This window comes from Peromyscus eremicus, chromosome 12 (genome assembly GCF_949786415.1).
Source record: "Peromyscus eremicus chromosome 12, PerEre_H2_v1, whole genome shotgun sequence".
NCBI lineage: Eukaryota > Metazoa > Chordata > Mammalia > Rodentia > Cricetidae > Peromyscus > Peromyscus eremicus.
The window spans coordinates 6,804,242-6,822,671 of record NC_081428.1 but is presented as its reverse complement, the minus strand read 5'-3'; the positions used below and the strand labels follow the sequence as shown (position 1 = coordinate 6,822,671).

At 42.8% G+C, this 18,430-nt stretch overlaps 1 protein-coding gene across 4 annotated transcripts in view; it reads left to right on the top strand.

The window, feature by feature from the left end:
• Window positions 1-18,430, top strand: part of Itsn1 (intersectin 1) — a 189,273-nt gene that overhangs the window by 41,531 nt on the left and 129,312 nt on the right. For 2 of the 4 annotated variants that reach the window (XM_059276967.1, XM_059276968.1), the window contains exons 2-4: window positions 14,378-14,437; window positions 16,759-16,851; window positions 18,052-18,115. In XM_059276967.1, the coding sequence (XP_059132950.1) occupies window positions 14,410-14,437; window positions 16,759-16,851; window positions 18,052-18,115 (185 nt within the window). In that variant the 5' untranslated portion in view covers window positions 14,378-14,409. Of the gene's footprint in view, window positions 1-13,092; window positions 13,256-14,377; window positions 14,438-16,758; window positions 16,852-18,051; window positions 18,116-18,430 lie in introns of those variants that run through there. The other 2 variants (XM_059276970.1, XM_059276969.1) reach the window with 2 other exon arrangements.

The following is an 18,430-nucleotide window of genomic DNA, read 5'->3' as shown; positions in this document are numbered from 1 at the left end:
AGGGGTGGTGTGAATTTCTTGTCTGGGTTTTAGCCCTCAACTCTTCTTTATTCTCAGCATTTTGTGTAGCTGTGAATCTTTGCATTTGCCTCCATTCTCTGCAAGGAGAGGCATTTCTATTTAAGTCTGGGACAGCCTTTTTCTGTGGGTATAAAGCGGGTATTTAGGGGGTGGTTTGATACCATGTCAGTTCAGCTAAGCAAGCCATCTTAGGTTCACCTCCCCAGGGTCTAAGACCTCTTCAGTCATGGGTTTTGACCCAGGTTTGACAGTGTTAAGCATGAATACTCTCTTGGAGTTCAAGCCTCAGAGCTATTGGGAGCTGTTGGTTACCCCTGATAGTCATGACACCATTACACTAGGAGGCGCCTCTTGCCTGTCATGTCATTATTGTCCCTGAAACTACTTTTCAGGGTGGTCAAACATGGCCTTCTGTTTCCTGTTTCCTCTCAGTGTTCCATAAATGCAAAATTTATATTGATTTCAGTATTCCATTTTGTAGGTTCTTTGACTTAAAACTAAATTTTTTATAACTTTAAAACAGTGTAAAAACTATGTCTTTTATCTACTCTATCAGTTTCTCTGTCTCTCTCTGCTGTAGATTGAACCCAGGGCCTCCTCTATGCCAGGCAAGTGCTCTTTACCACTGACCCATAACCTCAGCCACTTACTATTTATGAGATGAGTAATTTTGTTACCCTAATACCATAACTGATTTTTCCTGCTGAGCCATCTCGCTAGCTCGTGAAGTGTTCTTTAAACATGGGAATGGAAAGGCTCCTATGATCCTTCATCCTTCTAGCCAGCCAGGCTGTCTGTCTTTTATTGGTGAAATTATTAAGGCCACTCCACGTAGTTAAAAGGAGATTTATTTAATGATGTAACTTACAAGTTAAGGGATAGGTAGGTCGCGGGGTCTGGGGAAGGTGTATCGCAGTCCAGCGGTGTTCTCTGGAGCTCTGCTTGGCCCACCTTCACTGTCCAAGGTCCCGGGAACCGAGCGAGAGCGCAGCCCATCCAGATCTCAGGTCTCCAGGCGCCTCCCTTGGCCCCGCCTTGTAGGCGTGACAGTTGCCGAAGTCTCAATGGGGGTTGGAACTTCCAGATCAAAGCTGGAATGGCTACCTACTACAATCTTTTTTTTTGGGGGGGGGGGCACTCATTTAGTTGTCAGGGTTGCTGGGCTACTGTAAACTTGAGATAGAAGGAGGAAGCATGTAAACATAAGCTACTTATAATTGGTTCTTTGTAAAAATGACATCTCTTAGCCCCTGTTACATGGTGGCATATCCCTGTGGGAAGCTGAGGTGGAGGATTGCCAGTCAGAGGACAGGCCTGAACCACACATGGAGACCCTGTCTTAAATACCAAGAACTGGAGACATAGCTCAGTGATGGAGCACTTAGCTAGCATGTGCAGGCTTGTAAGCCCCTGGCTTGGAGTCCCAGCACTACAGAACGTTCTCCCAGGAGTAGGTTTATCCTTAGTGTTGAGACCATGTGTCCAGTGTGGGTCCAGCGGTGGGTCAGTGGCCGGCCTCCTTACATGGAACAGCCACCCTCTGCCTCTCCCTGTCTGTGACCTTTGCTTCCAGCAGTCAGGACAAGCTTCCTTGTGTTTGTAAGAGGATTATTTTATAAGGATTATTTATAAGGAATATATAATTATAAGATCTATTTGGGGGAGTTGCTTTCAATAATTAAGTGAAAGCTTAATACAGGTTCATAATCTGCTTTAGTCTTTGGATCATTAAGCCAAAATTAGCCCTTGAAATGTGCTAATTATATGAACTACATAATTATTGATTCTTCTTCACGTATGTTTAAAACTAGTTACTATTATTTGATATAAATAAGGTTTAAAGGTTGCAATGATGCCAATAATTTTGACTAGAAATTTTATTTCTCATGATTAAAATTTGCCTGCATTAAATTGTCAAATTTAGTGTTTATGTGCTAGAAGCAAATCACTAATTGTACATTTAAATTTTTAAATAATTACTTAATATTTTATGTTCATCTGTATTTATGACAGCCAGACATTGCAAATTCAGTGACAAAATCTATTTCCATGTTTTTATCATTACAAATGGTATTTTATAAGTAGTATTACCAACATTTGGGACTTTAGTATAAATACCAGAACTCTACAGATCAGTATCTATTTTTTAAACTTTCTGTAATTAGCCTTCCTTTCTGAAGCTGAAAGGAGAGACTTCTCAAACTATTCTAGCAATGTTTAATAATTTTAACATTATCCAAACTCTGAAAAGCTCTGTTTACCCAGTTCTTCACTGTCTAGTGTTTAGTCTGTCTGTTTTCTATTTTCTTTACATGTAGGAGTCTTTGCCTTACTCATACTACTTAGGTCTAGGCTAACTATGTAGCTGGCCTAGCGTGTGCAAGGTTCTGGGTTCAGTTCCTAACAATGCTCTCTACCCAGAAGTTGAAGACTGGCAGCCATGTTTACTGTTTTAGGAATTTACCTAAAGCACATACTATGTGTTCCATGCAAAAGAGGAGAGCAGTTTTATATTCTTTGGGAAAAGGCAGAAAGGAGATAGAAATTCCAGGTGGTTAATAGAGGTTGCCTGTCTGGTGAAATTGGGGGATTTCCCCTTTCTCTCCTCAGTTTTATTTTCTGTCCGTTTTCATGGACAGACAGGAAGTGTGGACAGTTATGCTGTAGACATGGCAGTGAGCTATAAATATTTCAAAAGAATTTGTTAGTTTGTTTTATGTTTTTTGAGACAGGGTTTCTCTGTGTAGCCCTAGCTGTCCTAGAACTCACTCTGTATAGGTCAGGCTGGCCTCCAACTCACAGAGCTCTACCTGCCTCTGCCTCCCAAATGCTGAGATTCAAGGTGTACGCAACCACTGCCTGGTCAGGAGGGTTACTTTTTAACAAGAATTAATCTTTTAGCAAGACATCTAGCTTCCAATTTCAGAAAGTGTAGGTCTGTCTAAGAAGTGAACGCTCATGATTTCTAAGTCAGTGTTCTAATGACCTGCTGCCTCCCGGTCCGTGTCTCCTGGGGTCTGCTGTAACACTGCGTCTTTGAGGTTCTTTCTCTCCCTCCACTCTGTTGTCAGGGTCTTCACTGATTCCTCAGTGTCCTAGTCTGCACTTGGCCCCCCCTCACTGGTTTCTAGGATCAGTCCTTCCTCATTAGGTTCTCGTTCTCGAGTGGTTATTATTGTGTTTAGAGCTGTGAAAGCAGACTGACTGGACTGCCCTCTCTGTGCGCTTCCCTCCTGTGAGGTCATCTCAGCTCACAGCCCACAGTAGGACTAAACTGACCAATAAGATCAGAGTTCTTCAGTTTTTTATTAGTTCTTTTCTGATGCTTGACTGTCCCTACACATGCACACACGTTTTTGTATTAACTCTCCCTGACTGACTCCAGCTCTCCAGTAACAAGGGTCATTGCTAGTAAATCCTCAGCTAAGCCAACTCAGTTATTTTGAGACAATGTAGACCATTATCTTCATTAGGGGAGGACTTTGAGTTGTCCTTTGAAGGAGATAAGACCTACAAATCAGCTTTTAAGATAATCTTAAAGCGTTTCAATAAAAAGATAAAAACCAGAGCTGAAACAATAGTTCCAGGCTGCTGTGCAAGCAGGAAGAGCAGAGTTTGTTCCCCCAACCCACGTGAAAAGGCCCAACGTGGTGGTGGGCTCTTGTGACTCCAGCAGCGAGGAGGCAGAAACAGATGGAGCCCTGCGGGTTGTGCTCAGGCCTCCCTGTGTGCACGGCATACACTTAAAATCCCTGATTCCACATTCTGTTTGTATATTGTCTTAAAAAATCTTTTTAATTATCATATGAAATACTTGGTTTTATTTTGACATTTCATACATGTTTATCATTGTACTTTGTTCAAATTGATATCATGCAAGTGTATTACTTTCTCCCCCAGACATACCCCTAAGGGTCCCACTACCTCAGCACTGCCACCCTGGGGACCAATGACCAGCTGTGTAGCTTGAGACAGTGTTTGTCAACATTCCATTGTTTTCCATGACCAGTAGCAGTTGGGAGGGTCTAGCTCCACGACATCCAACACAGGGCATGGGCAGACGTTTTCAAAGTAGACTTTGTAGCAGAAAGTGGCAATGGTGGGTGCTTCTCTGGTGGCTGATCTGGTGGTCATCCTTTCACGTGCTTGTTAAGTTGAAGTTACTCGAGCCCTCTGTGTCTGCTGGGCATGGGCTCCGTGCCCGATGTACGTGTTGGAAGTGTTTGTCTACTGGGACTTGGGTGTATTCTTTTTATCTTTGTTATCTCTTAAAGAATTTTTTAAATATTCATGAAGGCCTATTTGTCATTTTTTCTTTTACTAATTATACTGTTTGTGTTTTAAGACACTGTCTAGCCCAAGGCATGAGAATATCCTCTAGTCTTTAAAACATCTTTTGTTTAAAGCTGTGTGGTTTTCTGTGTTAGTTTTTGTGTTAGATGTTGGTCAATGTTCTTCAGGACTGCCTGCATGGCAAAGCAGCTGGTCTTGCTCTGTCAAAAAGGCTTGTTTCCCTTTAAGTCACCCATGCAGCTTTGCCAGAAATCAGATGGTAAACATGGATGCCAGCCTCTATGCAGCAAACATGGATGCCAGCCTCTAGGCTATAGCATGAATCTTAAAGAGTCTTATTAATAAAATCAAACCCAAGGCCAGTTATTGGGGTGAACGCTGGGAGATCAGAGAAGCAGAACAAGCCACAGCTACCTCACCTTGCCAGTTCCGCGGCTGATCCTGTTTCCTCAGACTAGAAGCCTCTCAGTCCTCATCCAAATGGATCTCAGCTGAACTGTTGCTCAAAAGCCTGAACGCTTAACCAACTAGTTCCTCATTTTCACACCTTATATACCTTTCTGCTTGCTACCCTCACTTCCTGGGATTAAAGGTGAGTCACCATGCCTGGCTGTTTCCAGTGTGGCTTTAAGCTCACAGAGATCCAAATGTATCTCTGCCTCCTAAGTGATAGGATTAAAGGTGTGAGTGCCACCATTTTCTGGCCTCTATATCTAGTGGCTGTTCTGTTCTCTGACCCCAGATAAGTTTATTAGGGTGCACAATATTTTGGGGAACACAATATCACCACATTTCCCCTTTTTTGTCTGAAATTTAGAAAGCTTATAACTAATACAAGAAAAACTATATCCAATAAGTACAATAACTATATACAATATATACAAGCAATAAATACTTAAACAATGTCTAGTCTATTTGCATTTGACAGATTCAGACAAAAACTCCACTATATATATTAACAATGTCCAGTCCAGTAACATTTGATAAACTCAGACAAAAAAAAGTTTCATTAGTTATCCTGTTTAAAACATGTAGTTTCTTTTTAAAAGTAGATTCAATAATTGACCTTTTTATCTTATCATATCCATATTCTCTTTTTTCTTTTCATAGTAGATTCAATAATCTACCTTTTGTCATTTTTTTTTTTTTTTTTTTTTTCAAGACAGGGTTTCTCTGTGTAGCTTTGCGCCTTTCCTGGAACTCACTTGGTAGCCCAGGCTGGCCTCGAACTCACAGAGATCCGCCTGGCTCTGCCTCCCGAGTGCTGGGATTAAAGGCGTGCGCCACCACCGCCCGGCCCTTTTGTCATTTTTATATCTTCTTTTTCTTTTTAGACTAGATTCAATGATCTACCCATTTATCCTATTATTTCTTTATCTTTTTTTTCCTCAGAGTAGATTCAATGATCTACTTCATATCTATTATTCTCTTTTTTCTTCTTTAAACAAAAACTCTGAATCTAATCTCCTTGTTCAGCTTTTTTCCTGACCATTAACAATTAACAACTTGTAACCAACCATTATAAACAATGACAATATCCATAACTTATTAAACAACCAAAACCTCCCATCCCACCTCTTGGGAATGTAGGCGTTGTTTTCTTAAAATTACTTCCTGTTTCCTGGGGGTGAAGACATCTTTAGGGAATCCTGAAAAGAAAATTTCAGGATGGCTAACCTCTAGGCAGCAAACATGGATGCCAGCCTCTAGGCAGCTTGGAGGTTCTTGACTGTTGCCTTGTAATGACTCCTGGAATCAGATGGGGCAGCCCCCCCCCCCCATTGTGTTCTTTTTAAACTCTTGGTGGTTTAAGCTCTTAGTGGTCTTTCTAGTTCTGGGTAAGCATTAATACCAGCTTTGCAGTTCCTATTACCAGACTTGGAATTTTGATTGAGATTGTTTGAAATGCTCTCAGGTCTGTTGGAGGAAAATTGCTGATCTAACAAAATTGAACCTTTTATAGTTCATGATGGTATATTGCCATTGTTTAGGTCTTCTTGCATTTTTTTTATTTTTAATAAAATTATTGAATGTTTTATTATTATAGCAATATTTTGTTATTTTCAGTATAGAGGACTCATGTTTGCTTTGTTTTAGATGCGGTCGCACCTATACTCCAAACTAACTTAGTGTTTGACATCCCCCTCTTAGCCAAACTAGCTTAGCGTTTGACATCCCCCTCTTAGCCTCCTCCGTGCTGAGGTCGCAGGTGTGGCCCCTGTACCATTCCTTTCCTGTAAATTGTACTGAGCAATGATACGTTTTTGTGGTGCTAACTCAAAATAAGATCATTTTTCTTCAAGAAATTTTTTTAGAATTATTTTATGTGTTTGAGTATTTGCCTGCATATATGTATATGAACCACATGCATGTCTGATGCCTACAGAGGTCAGAAGAAAGCATCAGATCTCCTGGAGTTGGAGTTGTGGATAGCCTTGAACCACCATGTAGGTGCTGGAAACTGGACCTGGGTTCTCTACAAACACAGCGCTCTTAACCGTTGATCCATTTCTCTACCCTGACTTGTTTCTCTTATTTTCACTTTATAATTACCTCTATGCCAATATATAAGAATTTTGTTGATTTTTATTTAGTACATTTGCCTTTTATCCTACAACTCTACTGTTGTTTTCTAGATTTTCTGGAGTTTGCTATATTGAAGTGTGTGTGTCTGTGTCTGTGTGTGTGTGAGAGAGAGAGATGGAGAGGGGGGAGGACATCTTGCAAAAGTTGTCTCTCTTGTCTCTTTCCACTGTATGATCCCGGGTATCGAACTCGGGTCCTCGGACTTGGCTGCAGGTGCCCTTACCCACTGAGCCCTTTTGCAAGCCCTGCTGATCTTTTCATAGATGCTACCTCTCTTTTCGAAGAAGCTTCCTACAAATTCTGTTTCACTGAGAGGTTTAAAAAAAAATTCATTATTAAATGTTGAGTTTTTGTGAAAAACTTTCTTCTGAATCCATGAAAATCATTATATAGGCTTTCTGCTTTATGCTCTCAGTAAAATAAATTACATTCATTTAAACTGTGATTTGGGAGTGACTTTTCATTTGTATTCTAGGGGTCTTGCTGTACCTTATTTACTTTGTGCTGTCTGGGTTTTGTGTTAAAGACAGGAGATGAATAACATGTGATGTGTCCTTTTTGAAGAAGTTTACCTGACTTTGGTCTTGTTCTCCCTTCAGTGTTTGATAGAATTCACCAGCGATACTGTTGGAGGCTTTCTTTTCTGGGAATGCTCTTATTCCTAAGGTTCTTTCTGTAATAAACACAAGAGGATTCCAACGGTCTGTTCTTGTCCCCCTGTCGAGTCTTTAATTAGCTTCCCCCATCACCTGTCATCCTAGGTTGTTTCTAGCTTTCCTCTTGTAGACTTGGTGAGATGATCTTCATTTCTAGACAGTTGACTTCATTCTTTGCCATTGTTTTTTAAAGAACTAGATTTTAAATCTGCTTGTTTTCTTTCTTCCCTGCTTGTATTTTTATTATTTCTTCTGGTTTATATTGCTTTTTTTTCTAGTTTTTTTTTTTTTTCTGCTTCATTTAATGATGTTGTCATCTACAGTAATGTTGGATCATATTTGTAGCTATCCTGGTATTCAGAAATTTCCATTCTTTTAGAGCTAGGTTTCTCTTTCTCTGCTGAGGATGTATATTTTCCCACCCCATTCACTTCATTTATGCCTCATGGAAAGTATGATAACCGTTCTAAAGACTTAAGAGATAATTTTCACATTTTGTCATTAGGAGTTGGCATACGTTGTTGTAGTGTTTTTTTTTTTTTTTTGGTTTTTTTTTTTTTTTTTTTGGTTTTTTTGTTGTTTTTTTTTTTTTTGAGTGTACTGCACTTGGCCACTTTCCTCACTGTTGTGACCAAGCACCTGCTAATAACAGTGTAAGAAAAGCCTCACTTTTGCTTGTACTTAGGAGTGGCAGCAAGAGTGTGAAGTGGTTGGTCACACTGACCTCAGGAAGCAAAGAGAAGAAGGTTGGTGCTCAGCTCACTTTCTCCTGTTTATCTTAGACCCCAGCCCGTGGGCTGCTCCCACCCACACTGAGGATGTGACTTTCCACCTCAGTTAGTCCAGTCTCGAGGTTTCCATCACTTTTCATTCTACCCTAGCTGTGTGGTTTCATGCTGTTTCCACTGGACTCCTCTACAGAACAATGCTGACCGTGGGTTTTTCCAGGTATCTGAGTTAGGTTTACCTGTAAATTCTCCCTGTGTCTAGTGGGTCCTTCATTCCTGCTTCAGTTTTCAAGACTAGTTCTGTGCCACTGTGATTGTCTTGGGACCACAGATCAGGTGTGGGCCTGAGAACAGTGTAGTGCATTCACAGGCCCAAGCATTCTTCCAGTTTCTTCTTTCTCGTCTTCTCCACACTCTACAGGGGCCTTTTTTGTTTTGCCAAGAACTACTGGATTTCTGTTGGAGTTTTGGTCCCTGCACCTCACCGCACTTCCCCGTCCTGGGGCAAGGCTCATAGACAACACCATAGGGGGAACTTGGTTCCTCTTCTCTTGGTAGCTAGCCTTGTGTGCTTTGAATGGAGTTTTGGGTCTAATAAGGGGCCAGAGGCCCAGCAGCAGGCTTCAGTTGCTACAGCAGCGACAAGAGCCTGGCTTTATGCTATCTTGCATGTGATCATTTTCCTGAAACACCACAGCTCTTTACAAATTATTTTTCAAATTTAATAATAAAATGGTACCTGGTGTTGTGCATGCTTGTAGTCCTTGCTAGGGAGGCTGAGGTGAGCGATTGTGAATTGAAGGCCAGCCACAATGGTTCAGCCACAGACTGCCCAGGTGGAGAACTGAAAGGACCAGTGAGTGCCTGGAGGGTTTCTCCTGTCACTTCGTCTGTCTGTTACACCTTCATCTCAGGTTCCCTGGGAACTTAGAACTTAGCAGTGATTGGCATTTGGAGGACTGAGGCTTAGAAGGACAGTCTGTGAGAGGGTTCCAGCCTCATCCTTAGATCAGCTTTTGACTGTTAGGTTAGTGAACGAGGCTGGGAGGAGGCACACCGTCATTCAGTCCTCACAGTGGTTTAATTTTTACTAGATAGATTGTATACTACTAGCCTGCTTAAGATCAAAGATCAGTGACCCCAGGAGTTCCGAGGTGTAGTCAGGAAGTGGAAGAGATAGAAAAGCATCCCATCCAGATGCTGGACTCAGGGTGGAGTCTGCAGGGTTGTCCCTCAGCAGATGCTCAGTGCAGGGTTGTCAGTAGGGCCGCTATTGGCAGTGCGCCTCTACTTCCCCTGCATCTTCCAAGCTGGTCTTTGTGGAAGAGAACCACATGGGATGGGAGTCCATTTCTGTGGTGAGCAGCCATTATTCTTAGGTTCTCTGACAGGAACTGATAGTAATTATACTTTGGCCATCAGTTACTATACTTCTATCTAGTTTTGACTCTCCCAAGGAGCTGTGAAATCCTTAAAGTAAGGAATAACATGGTATTCATAAGAATGGTGTGTATGAAAATATGATGAAACTTATTGTTTTGTATAATAAATGTATGCTTACTAAAAAGAATAGTATGCTTTTTAGTGCTCTCATATTATAGTTTAATATTAAGAGTGCACTGATTATAACTTAAATTGAGGGCGCCTCAGTTTTCTTTCTGGAATGGTTTTGGTAACAAATGTTGTTTCTTCAAGATTTATTCACACTAATCTCTAAAATAATTTTTTTTTTTTTTTTTGGTTTTTCAAGACAGGGTTTCTCTGTGTAGCTTTGCGCCTTTTCCTGGAACTCACTTGGTAGCCCAGGCTGGCCTCGAACTCACAGATATCCGCCTGGCTCTGCCTCCCGACTGCTGGGATTAAAGGCGTGCGCCACCACCGCCAGGCTTAAAATAATTTTTTCTGGTCATATTTCAATTTTATATCTATATTGCCAATCATTTTTATACATTTTGTACTGTTTAAGAGTTTTGTAATTTACAGGGAGGTAAATAGACCCCTGTCTTCCAGATCCATCACTTTATGGTACACCAAACCGAGCTGCAAAAGAATAGCACGCTTGTCTGAATTGTGTTTATTACAGAAGTCTAGGATAACCTAATATTAGCTGACCAGTCGTGTAATTCAGTGTCAGGGCTAATGTGTAGTTCAGTTGTAGAGTACTTACTTGCTTAGCACGTGGGGCTCAGATCAAGTCCCAACCCTGAAAGAAAGAAGAAAAACCCAGAATGCTAATAAAAGGGAAAATAGGTGATTACTTCACTAGTAGCTAAGAAAAAGGCTTCTAAAAAGCTGGCATCCATTCCTTACTAAAAACACTTAAGTACAATAGGAATCAGGGGGAACTACCTAGATGTGAACCGGTGCAAGTCCAGCAAACCACCCACTGAAGGGTAAAGGCCTGAGTCCGAGGCAGGCGCTACAACAGTCACTTCTGGCACAGGAGGTTCACAGACCCAGGGTTTGTAATGGACAGAGGGAATCTGTCCATTTCATCTGGGAATCTCTATTTCCAGATGAAACAGACCTAGCAAATCTAAGATACTTATTTGCAAAACGAATGGCCCAGCAAGAAAGTGGCGAAGTCTGGAGTGGCTGGGCACTAAGGGGTTAATCACTTGTCTTTATTTTGGAGTAAACAGTGAATGATGGAGCTTAGTCAGACAGAGCCAACAGCAGATTCTCTAGTGTGTGTTAAGTAGTTGCTTTAAAAATCCAGAGCTTAGCCAGGTATGGAGGTTCACTCCTTTAGTCCCAGCGCTCAACAGTCAGAGGCAGGCAGATCTCCGAGGTTGAGGTCAGTCTAGTCTACAAAGCTAGTTCCAGGATAGCCAGGGCCACACAGAGAAACCCTGACCAAAAAAAACAAAACAAATACAGAGCTGGACATTTTTGAAAGTTGGATGAGAAAGTGTATGAGCTGTCAATTATAGAAGCATTGTATGAGAGTTAAGTAAGAGAGCATGCTCTTGGGAAACTAAGCTCGCAGATGTTCTGAGTAAGCTGGAGGGAGGAAGAGAATGGCAGCCACAGCCTCAGGGAATTCAAATTCAGTCCACTTCTCAGCTGGACTCTCAGACCTCTGGTAAATGTGGCCACTCGGCTACAGGTGTGTTCTGTCTTTCCTCTACAATCAGAAACAAAGTGTCACTCATACAGAAGAACGTAACAACAGAAAACAAGAGTTTATTTAACATTCCCACAGACCCTAAGGCTATGGAGCACAGTCCCTAAATGTGCAAGGAAGATCAGGATTGGTTCCTACAGCCAAGGGGAGCTACAGCCATCTTGCTGAGCGGTGGGGCAGGCTTCCATATGCTTGCAGAGAATGGCCTGTCCAGGGCTCCATCCTGCAGCTCTCGGAGATGGATGATGACCACTTTGGTCTCCTGTCTCTGAGAGAGGGGAAACTGTAATGGGAGAAACTCCATTGGATAAGGAATGAAGCAGGGTCTGAAAATCAAGCGGCCACTGGGACTACATACATATTCTGTGTAGGACCCTTCCCATCATCTAAGCCAGCATGTAAGATGGTGGCATTGCACTCTTCTCATCCTGCCCAGCTTTCTCTGGTGAGAGTGAGCAGGTCTGAGGATGCTGACATTTGGAAGTGTCCCTGGGGAAAGTCATTTTAGTCTACTTGTTGTCTCTCTACACACCTCCCTCCCTCCCACTGTTAATGTAAAGGAGCATCCAGGGGTCACCAGAGATGCACTCAGAGCAGCCAGGCAGCCAGTGATAGAAGAGGAACCATAAGGACCAAATAGTTCAAGAAAGAAGAAAACTAAAATGCAAATAAGTCCGAAGTCCAATGTCCGTAAACACGTGAAAGGTAGAGTATGAAGAATAGATAGGAGTAGAGAACAGGAAAGGTCTTCTGGAGGCTTACAGAAATACTAGGAGGAACCTCCATAAACACTGGATTTGAGTTGTATTAAGGCGAGAGAACCGCGTTTTTTAAATCCCAAATTTCTGTCAACTTTGTTTTTGTTAAGCTGTTGAGATGGTGTCTTTGTTGTACAGGACTGACAACTTTAGCTGGCCTCGAACTCAGATCCTTCAGCTCCTCCTTCTGAGTACTGGGGTTATAGGCACAGATTAGCACATCAGACTACATTTACCTAAAAATTCTAATGGATGCCTTGTACTCTTTTTGACTGTGGAAATTTACTATAACAAGATTAAATTAGGTACTGTATTAGTTCCTTTTCTGTTGTTTTGATGAAACATTGTGACCAAGGCAACTTATAGAAGAGTTTATTTTGGCTTAAGGTTCCTTAAGGATGAGAGTCATGATGGCCAAGTGCAGGCATGATGGCTGGACCAGGAAGTGGGCAGAGTGCAGGCATGATGGCTGGACCAGGAAGCAGGAAGTGGGCAGAGTGCAGGCATGATGGCTGGACCAGGAAGCAGGAAGTGGGCAGAGTGCAGGCATGATGGCTGGAATAGGAAGCAGGAAGTGGGCAGAGTGCAGGCATGATGGCTGGAATAGGAAGCAGGAAGTGGGCAGAGTGCAGGCATGATGGCTGGACCAGGAAGCAGGAAGTGGGCAGAGTGCAGGCATGATGGCTGGACCAGGAAGCAGGAAGTGGGCAGAGTGCAGGCATGATAGCTGGACCAGGAAGTGGGCAGAGTGCAGGCATGATGGCTGGACCAGGAAGTGGGCAGAGGGCAGGCATGATGGCTGGACCAGGAAGTGGGCAGGGGGCAGACATGATAGCTGAAACAGGAAGTGGGCAGAGTGCAGGCATGATGGCTGGACCAGGAAGTGGGCAGGGGGCAGACATGATGGCTGAAACAGGAAGTGGGCAGAGTGCAGGCATGATGGCTGGACCAGGAAGTGGGCAGAAGGCAGGCATGATGGCTGGACTAGGAAGTGGGCAGAGGGCAGGCATGATGGCTGAAACAGGAAGCTGAGAATTTACATCTGGCAAACTTGGCAAACCAAGCCGAGGGAGAAAACTAGAAATGGTGAGGTTCTTTAAACTCTCCAGTCCTGCCCCCGGTTACAGACTTCTTCCAGCAAGGCCACATACCTGCCTCCCCAACAGCACCACCAACTGCAGACTAAGGCCACTTGTTAGTCAAATTCAAACTCACCACAAATAAGAAAAGGAGTCTTTAAGTCTGAAGTTTTTATTTGTGGAAGAGGATTTTATTTCTTGTTGGCTGCTCATGAGCAGGAATGCCTGATGGGAAATTTTGGAACATTGGTTTGGTATTCTGGGCAGGCATTACTAAATGAGTACTGTTTAAATGTATCTTACAGTTTTGTTTTGAGAATAGCTTTATGTAGCCTAACTCGGCTTTAAACTCACTGTGTTCCTGGGGAGGACCTTGACCTCTTGCCTTCACCTCCTAAGTGCTGAGATTGAAGGCCCAGCATTCCTCTTATACTGTATTTTTTGAAGGGTAGCCCTTTATTGTTTGTGTGTGAGTGTGTGCACCACAGTGTGAGGTTAGAGGAACTTGACGAGGTTGGTTCTCTCCACCTTTGTGTAGGTTACAGGGATTGAACTCAGGTTGTCAGATTGTTGGGCGGCAAGCGCTTTTATCCACTGAGCCCTCTTGACTGCCTGTTTCTCATACTCTCATGGAGCAGTTCAATGTCGTTCTTGAACGCACAGGCTATGGCATTTGCCCTGCTCGATTCCCTTCTCTCTCTTATTCTCTCTTCCTTACCTGCAATGCAGGGTGGAGTTAGGAGAGCCTGTTGCTGGGCCATGCATGCGATTAAATGATAGGAGCGATGTACCACCTTATACAGTGTTCATCTTATATTAGGATGAGTGCTTAGATATAGATGGTTAAGAAGATACGTTACCAAGTGTCAGATATGGCACTGGCAAGTAAACAGGTTGTCCTAGCTGTCCATGCACCAGCTTCCTGTTGCCAGTCCACCGGCAGCCACATTGTTTCTGGCACTAAGAATCTGTCCAGGGAATTAATGAAGAACTCTTTCATTGTGACCTTCGTTTGTAGGGCTGCACTCTAGCTCTGGTGTTGATGTCTGACAATTAAAGACAGCGTGTTAGTGTGTTTATATACAGACCTGAAGTTTTCCTAAACTTACGTATTCCATTTTAATTACAGGCGTCGATTAGCAAGGTAAACGTAACAGAACCATGGCTCAGTTTCCGACACCTTTTGGTGGTAAGTTTTGAAAATTGATTTCTTAATATAAGTTGGGGCCAGATTTTAAGACTTTTCAATGATGGGATATTTCAGATAAATTAATAGAGTTGAATTGAGCTGGGGTGTAGCTTAGAGGTAGCGTGCTTGCCAACATGCGTGAAGTCCTGTGTTCAGTCTTCATTGCCACAAAAACAAGCCAACATAAATAGAGAAAATTACACAGTCAACCCTCATAGTATACCTTGGGATGCTTCAGTGATTTTGTTTCAGTGGGTTGTTTTGAAATAACTCCAAGACATCTTAACCTTTCATCCCTGAAGATTTTACTGTTTATTTTCTAAATGATAAAAACTAAAGTATACTACTATTACCAAACCTCTAAAATTCATACACGTATTCTACCTATAAAATTTACATTATATCCAGTTCAGACTTTAGGCAGTTTTTCATTATTTTTGTTCAAATTGAAATCCAAATAAGGTGCATGGGCAGTTGGTACCTCCTTCTTGCTCTCAGACTCTGCTCGCCTCAGGTTCTTGCCTGCATAGTTTATTTGTTGAACTGAGTGGATCATGTTATACTCTTTCAAAGCCTGGATTTGAAGCATGATAATTTTTGCTTTACTTTGTTTGACACTCATCAGTCTGGGTAAAATGTTTTTCTGGCATGTTATTCATGCATGCCCTGTTTTCTTGTCAGTGTTGGAGATTGAACCCAGGACCTGATGTATGTTAGGCAAGCACTCTGTCACCGAGTTGCACCTTAGCCCAGAATCTTTTAACAAAACAAGTTTGTGATGCTAAGGTGATCTTGGCAGGGCTGTGGACAAAGCACAAGGTGTGATGCCCTAGTTAGGTCCTGCTTTCAATCCCTGGTATTGCCAGAAACCGAAAGGAAATGTAAAGCAGATTTCTTGTGTCAGTTGTAAAGAGAATGAGAAGGCGCCATGTGTCACCCCCTGAGCACACCTGTGAAAGTCTCTGGGATTCCAATCAGACTTTTCCAGATCTTCACTGATTTTTTTGTTACATGGATTTTGTTTTTTGGTTTGCCTTTTTAATGAAGTATATAATTTTATTTGTCTATTTTTGGCTTTCATTTTGTTGGTAAGTATGAAGCACAACAGGACAGTAAAAGTCCTTTTACTTTGTAGGGCCTCTAGGCTGAGGGGAGAGGTGTCTGTGTCAGAGACCTTTCTGAGTCCTACGACACAGTGTCTGAGTGTAGCCTGGTGTCACTGTCACACCCTGAACAGAGGAGAGTGTAGGTAGAGTGGTGCAAGCACCATCACATCGTGTAGAACATGGGCGCTGTATGTTCCCAGCTTGGGGACAGTGGTTTGCTTTCACAGAGTTTTTTCTCCATCATTTAATGACTTCGGTGAATTATTTTTGGAAGACTGGGGACTAAAGATTCATATTTGTCTGAATGGTGCCTCACTGAAGTTGCTTCTGAAAATGACTATTCTGAAAAAGCATATGCTCTGTGTTTGGTCATTAGTTTTATCAGAATATTCATTTTTAGAAGCAACTTCAGTGAGGCACAATATAAACATCATACAGTTGACTAGTTTTAACTGTGCCGTTGGGTGATCATTAGTACATTTGCAAAGCTGTACAACCATTACCAGATATTTGAATATTTGCATAGAGTCACACAAGATTCTGCTTGTGTTGGAGTGCTACCTCACCACCATCACCACCACCATCACCACCATCACCACAATCACCACCATCACCACAATCACCACCACCATCACCACCACCACCACCACCACCACCTCCACTACCTCCACCATCACCACCACCACCACCATCACCACCACCATCACCACCACCACCACAATCACCATCACCACCACCACCACCACCTCCACTACCTCCACCATCACCACCACCACCACCATCACCTCCACCACCACCACCACCACCACCACCTCCACTACCTCCACCATCACCACCACCTCCACCATCACCACCACCTCCACCACCAGTACTGGTATTGCCACTACTACTTTTTTTTTAGTGCTCCTCTTGAATTTCCATGACTTTACCTGTGACATTTTAGGCACCTGATGGTAGAGTTCTAAGCTTCAGTTACCTTAGTCTGTTTCTTAGTTTTATTGAAATAAATTACTGACTTCTTAAGTTTTCATAGAATCTAGTTTCTTGGAAGTATTTGAGCTATTTTTTAAATTGCTTTGTTCTTCTTTTAGACTTTAGACACATGTCTGCCAAGGACAGTGGTTTATCGCACCATTTAGAGCATGCCCACAGAACTTTAAAGTGCTGTGGACATCATGTGTCTGAATATCCGTCTGTCTTGTCTTTGGACCGCAGGTAGCCTGGACATCTGGGCCATAACCGTGGAGGAGAGAGCCAAGCATGACCAGCAGTTCCATAGTCTGAAGCCGATATCCGGATTCATCACTGGTGTGTGGTCCGCCCCTGTGCGTTCTTCCTGAGCAGTAGGAAATCCGTCATGCAGAGTAGTAGTGGGCACGTATGACCAGTGGGCCTTTAATCCACTTGTCCTCATCCTGAACCTGTGCTTTGGTTACTTGTTTTCGAAGTTTTGTTTATCGTCGTTGAGTGTTTTGGGGTGGTATAGAAGGCAGAGGATAGCTTTGTGGGGTCAGGTCTCCCCCGTCTTCCCATGGCTTTCAGCAGTCCAGCTCAGGAGCTCAGGAGCTCAGGCCTCAGGTGTGAACTCTTACCCAGAGCACTCTCAGGCCCTCGAGACTATGTTTTTGAATTTGCTTCTCTTGTAACACCTTCAAACCTTTTACAGTCCTTCGTGAGTGTCCGGCCGCCTGCTGGACATCTTTCTGATGAGATCTGGCTGTAGTCAGAGCACTACAGTCTTTAAATGGGGTCAGATCTGTGCCCCAAGGCTAAAGTTCTAACCCTGCCTGGCCTGGGAGAGCAGCAGACAGCAGACACTTTCCAAGGATTTTATTGCTGTCTTTAAGAAGTCCTTTCCTGCTGTTTGGCCACCATTCAGCAGTTCCCTGCAGGAAGTGGGAATCTGGGTTTCCTAGGAGGTTCTTTTGTATTTGTTTTATGATAGATCTCCAGTTTACTGATTGGCAGGACTTCTTTCATTGTTGCCGGTTCTGTGTTAGAATCAACAGCGTCAATATTCAGAGTAAAAGCTTTTTATAGAGTTGTTAACTAAGGAGTCCTCTGTGTGTGCTTTGTTCTGTGTTCCTCTCTTATTGTAACAAAATAGCCTGTAAATCAGGTGTTAAAACAGAAAGGCTTATATTAGTCTACCAGTTCAGTTCAGGACCAAGGCTTGGCTGATGACCTAAGACTTTTCACTAGGCCCCACCTCCTGAAATCTCCAGCACCTCTCAGCAACAGCATCCTGGGGCGGTTTGGGTAGTTCATCTTGTCTGACCACAGCCTCAAGGGGATGGCGTCCATCCCAGCAAATGCCCCATCTTTTCAAGTGTGGAATTAGGTGTTTGTAATGAATTAGATATTAGAGACCTCTGACCTTTCCCATGGGGTCATTGGTGTTCTCAGGGTAACCAGCTTCCTAAATGATTCTGTAATTTTGCTATAAGAGGATTTCTGTTCACTGCTGCTATTCTGTTTCTCCTGAAACCTTCCCCACTTACTTTACAGGTGATCAAGCAAGGAACTTTTTTTTTCAATCTGGGTTACCTCAGCCTGTCTTAGCACAAATATGGTAAGTTGGAATTTTGTATGAGCCGAATGTAAAATAAAACACTGTCTATGCTCCATTTGTTTGGAAATGCAGTTTCTTACGTAGAAAGAGAGTGTGCAGGCCTAGCCGAGAACATCCTGTCAGTTCTTCCAGAGACTACTTTTGCAAAGGGCTGCCATTTGAGTGGCCAAGCTGTGCACAAACGTTCAGTTGTGACGGAAACATCTGAATTTGGGTAGTTTCCCACTATTGGTTTGGGCTTCATGCATATGATTCACACTTATTTAAATGCCCCCCATTTCTTCCTTTCTAATGGAATTATTCTTTGTCTTTCGC